Source organism: Cicer arietinum, chromosome 7, assembly GCF_000331145.2.
Source record: "Cicer arietinum cultivar CDC Frontier isolate Library 1 chromosome 7, Cicar.CDCFrontier_v2.0, whole genome shotgun sequence".
NCBI classification, from domain to species: Eukaryota; Viridiplantae; Streptophyta; class Magnoliopsida; order Fabales; family Fabaceae; genus Cicer; species Cicer arietinum.
Window position 1 is genome coordinate 23,916,304 of NC_021166.2, and position 3,782 is coordinate 23,920,085.

The window sequence follows — 3,782 nt, forward strand, 5'->3', positions numbered from 1 at the left end:
TGGGTGCGAGTCGTTTTCCCGGCTTCAACATGCGGGTCGTTTTCTCGGCTTCTGGGTGCGAGTCGTTTTCCCGGCTTCAACATGCGGGTCATCTGACCACTCCGGACTGCGCGACTCCGGACTGCCAAAATTCCCATTCCATTTTCACCCTCCTCATCTGACCACTCACAAGAAGCAGTTCCAGAACCTGCTCAAGAACGTTCTTCACCTCCTCAAGAACGTTCTCCAACAAAACACCAGAATCTTTCAACCTTTCTCCTTACATCATCCACCATTTCTTCAATTGACTTCATTTCTTTTTCTCTACTTCTTCGCTCTCCAATTCAGGATTTTGGGACATTTTTGACTAATCAAAACATAAGCACCATGTCCCCACTCTTTGTCTCACCACAAAAAACCAGCTCTTCTATTTTTAGCATTAGTCAGTTTTTGAACTTCCCAGAACCTACTGCCCCATCTAAAAATTTGTCTACCCCACGTGCATCTTTCCCACCTGCGTCTTTCCCATCCATGTCCACATCTGTTGGCACTCTTCCATCTACTTTTGGGTCTCCCAATATAGTTATTTCCACTACTACTCATCAAACAACTCATCTTCCCACTCCTCCTCGCCAGTCTGAACCTTCCAACTCAGATATCATGGCTGCACTGCAAATCATTATGGCTCGACAACTTCAGCAAGATCAAGCAATCACTCTGCTAAGAACTTGGCTCACAGAGCAACTTGCTCCCAAGCTGGGAATTCCACCTCCACCACTTCATCCTCCTCCTCCCGAAGTTCCTCCACCAGGAAAATCCTCCTCTTCGGAAGGATCCTCTCCATCCTTACAATCTTAGTTGCTCTTCTCTTACCTTTTTGTATGACAAAGAGGGAGAATTAAGTTAGCTTTTAATCTGTTTTATGTCTGGTTATGTAATTCTGCTATGTAATTCTGCTCACAAATTAAATGAAAAACCAATTTATCTCATATAGTATTTTATAATTATGTCAAAGTAAAAACTGCATAAATTGAGGGGAGCTTTTAAGCTCTTTAAATACTTGATATTAGAATCAAAATTAAAATTAAAATTAACATGTTTGTCATCATAAAAAGGGGGAGATTGTTGAGACAAACTCCATATTTAAAGTTTTGATGAAAATAAACAAAGGTTAATTAAGAAACTTAATTATGATTCTAAAATGTTAAGTTAATTTAACTTGTGTTTTTGAGTGAATTTAATAAAGAACAAAATCAAGCAAAGCAGAAAAGATAGCAATGAGAACATTCTGCATAAAAACAGAGAATGATCTCCAATTTCAAGAATGTTCATCACAGCATATTGACCAATCATTCTCCACCTCTTTAACAAAAATTTTGCCTCGAAATTTCATTCAAATAGAATCAGTACATGGCAAGGAACAATTAGGATTCATCGCAGCTCAAACAGGATATCAGATCACTAAAATAAAAGGACTCGAAACAGTCAAAGTAAAACAGTTTTGGAACTCTAAAAGTCAAACTGTCAAGAAAGATTGATCAACCTTGATATATGATAAGACATTACAAAGGACATCCAGAATGATGAAAACAGGAACTCCAGATTGATCATCAAATCTCCAGAAAGATCAAAACAAATCTCCAGAAAGGACTTTCTGTTTTAAACTAATCAAGGAACGTTCTCTGTTTTTGATAAAAACCAAGAACGTTCTCCGTTTTTCTGTTTTCATAACCAAGATCAATCTTGGATTATTTTCTTAAGTTTTTAACAGGAATTTAAAAGGTACATTTACAATTCAAACCCCCTTCCTTGTAAATCGACATTGTTACTTCACTATTTGCAATTAAGAGTATTCATTATAAGAACTGAACTTGTTTAGTGTAGTTCTTGAAAACCACTTTCAAATCAAGTTCAGTCTAGTTTTGAATCGATTTTGAAAATCGGTTTATAAATATAAATCAATTTAATATTTTGAATAAATTTTTGGCTTAATTGCAGTTTTGGTTTCCTATTTTAGCTGAATCACGAAAATAGTCCTCCCATTTTATTTTTCCCCGGTTTTGATCTCTCAAACAAAATTTTGGTCCAAAATTTCAATGTTATTTTTTTGCGCTTATTTAAGTCACATTATGTCCCCAAGACCTCGTGGTGCAACAATTGCAATTGAGATCTATGATAAAAAATGAAGTACTGCGGCTTAGATATAAAAAAATTTCAAAGAGAAAAGTTTCGATTATCTTTCAAAAAAAAAGTTGAAAATTCTTTAGGAAAAAATGTTTTTGAATTTATAAAAAGAAAATGATTTAATTTTATTTTTCCAAAATAAATTTTGATTTTTTTTTTGAGAAAAATAAATTTTAAAAATTTTTATTAAAAAAATATTAAATTATTAAACTATTTTCAAATTAAATTTAATAATTTATTTTAAGTCATGACCTATCAATGCAACAGGAGTAATACTAACAAATTCTGTTTTTACCCTTCACTCTTTTATTTAGTAAAATATAGATTTAGTTGTATTTTTTGTCCTTATATTTACACTGATTTACGGAATTGGTCTTCCTATTTTAAAAATCGACAGTTTTGGTCTCTCGATCAGATTTTTAAACTAAAAAAATGACGATTTAATATTTTTTAAATGATGTGACATACAATTTTATGATATAGAACATTCTAGACGCATTAATTATTCATATGTCATTCATTTAATTAAAAATATAAAAATTTCTAAATTTGAAATTTAAATTTTCACTATTTCAATTATTTCAATTTCATAGGTGTTAATCACTCTATATCATCGTATCATATGTCATATTATTTAAAATATTTCAAGTCATCATTTTTTAATTAAAAAATCAGAGAAAATGACCAAAATTATCGACTTTTAAAATAAAAAAAACTAATTTTATAAATCAATATAAATAGAAGGACTAAATCTGCAATTAAGTCTAAAATATATATGTTCTCCGAAAGTTATAAAAACCACCGTATGAAATTCTGAAACCAACGTTTATTTCACATATTGAAAAAGTGATTGTCAAAGTGATTGTTTAAAAGAGAGTTCGATCTTAAGTTCTATATAAGCTCTGTTGGACAGTTATATATAACATACAAACATGATAATTCGAAGGTTTTGTTTATCACATCCACTGCAACCAGAACAAACAATGTTTTTGTTTTCAACTAGGTTCAGGTTTGTTTCTCTTTTCATTCCCAAAAAGTTTCTTCCTTTTAATTTCATTCCCTCTTTTTGCTTCTCAGCTTCAACCCTATTCCCTCAATTCAATAATCCTCATCTTGACAATTCCATTTCATTGTTCAATTCTTTGCTCCATAACAATCCTACCCCACCACCCGTTGAATTTGGCAAGATTTTAGGTTCCATTGTGAAAGCTAAACATTACTCAATTGCTATTTCCCTTTTTCAACAAATGGAAGTTAGGGGAATCAACCCTGACTTAGTAAATTGCAATCTCTTAATGAATTGTTTTTGCCAATTGGGTCATATAACTTTTGCTTTCTCTGTTTTCTCAAAGATTCTCAAAAGGGGTTATCATCCTGATACAATAACTTTAAATACACTCATCAAGGGCTTTTGTCTCAAAGGTGAGGTTCATAAAGCATTGCACTTTCATGACAAGGTGGTAGCACAAGGATTTCAGTTGGATCAAGTTAGTTACGGGACTTTGATCAACGGGTTATGTAAAGTTGGAGAAACAAGAGCAGCTCTAGAGTTGCTGAGACGAGTTGATGGGAAATTGGTTCACCCAGATGTGGTAATGTACAACACGATTATTGATAGT

General features: G+C 32.6%; 1 protein-coding gene across 1 annotated transcript in view; it reads left to right on the forward strand.

Moving 5' to 3' along the window:
- The first annotated feature begins 2,990 nt into the window (after positions 1-2,990).
- Positions 2,991-3,782, forward strand: part of LOC101508177 (uncharacterized) — a 1,565-nt gene continuing 773 nt past the window's right edge. Inside the window, exon 1 of the mRNA XM_012718428.3 lies at positions 2,991-3,780. Coding sequence (XP_012573882.1) covers positions 3,096-3,780 — 685 coding nt within the window. The 5' untranslated portion in view covers positions 2,991-3,095. The remainder of the gene's footprint in view (positions 3,781-3,782) is intronic.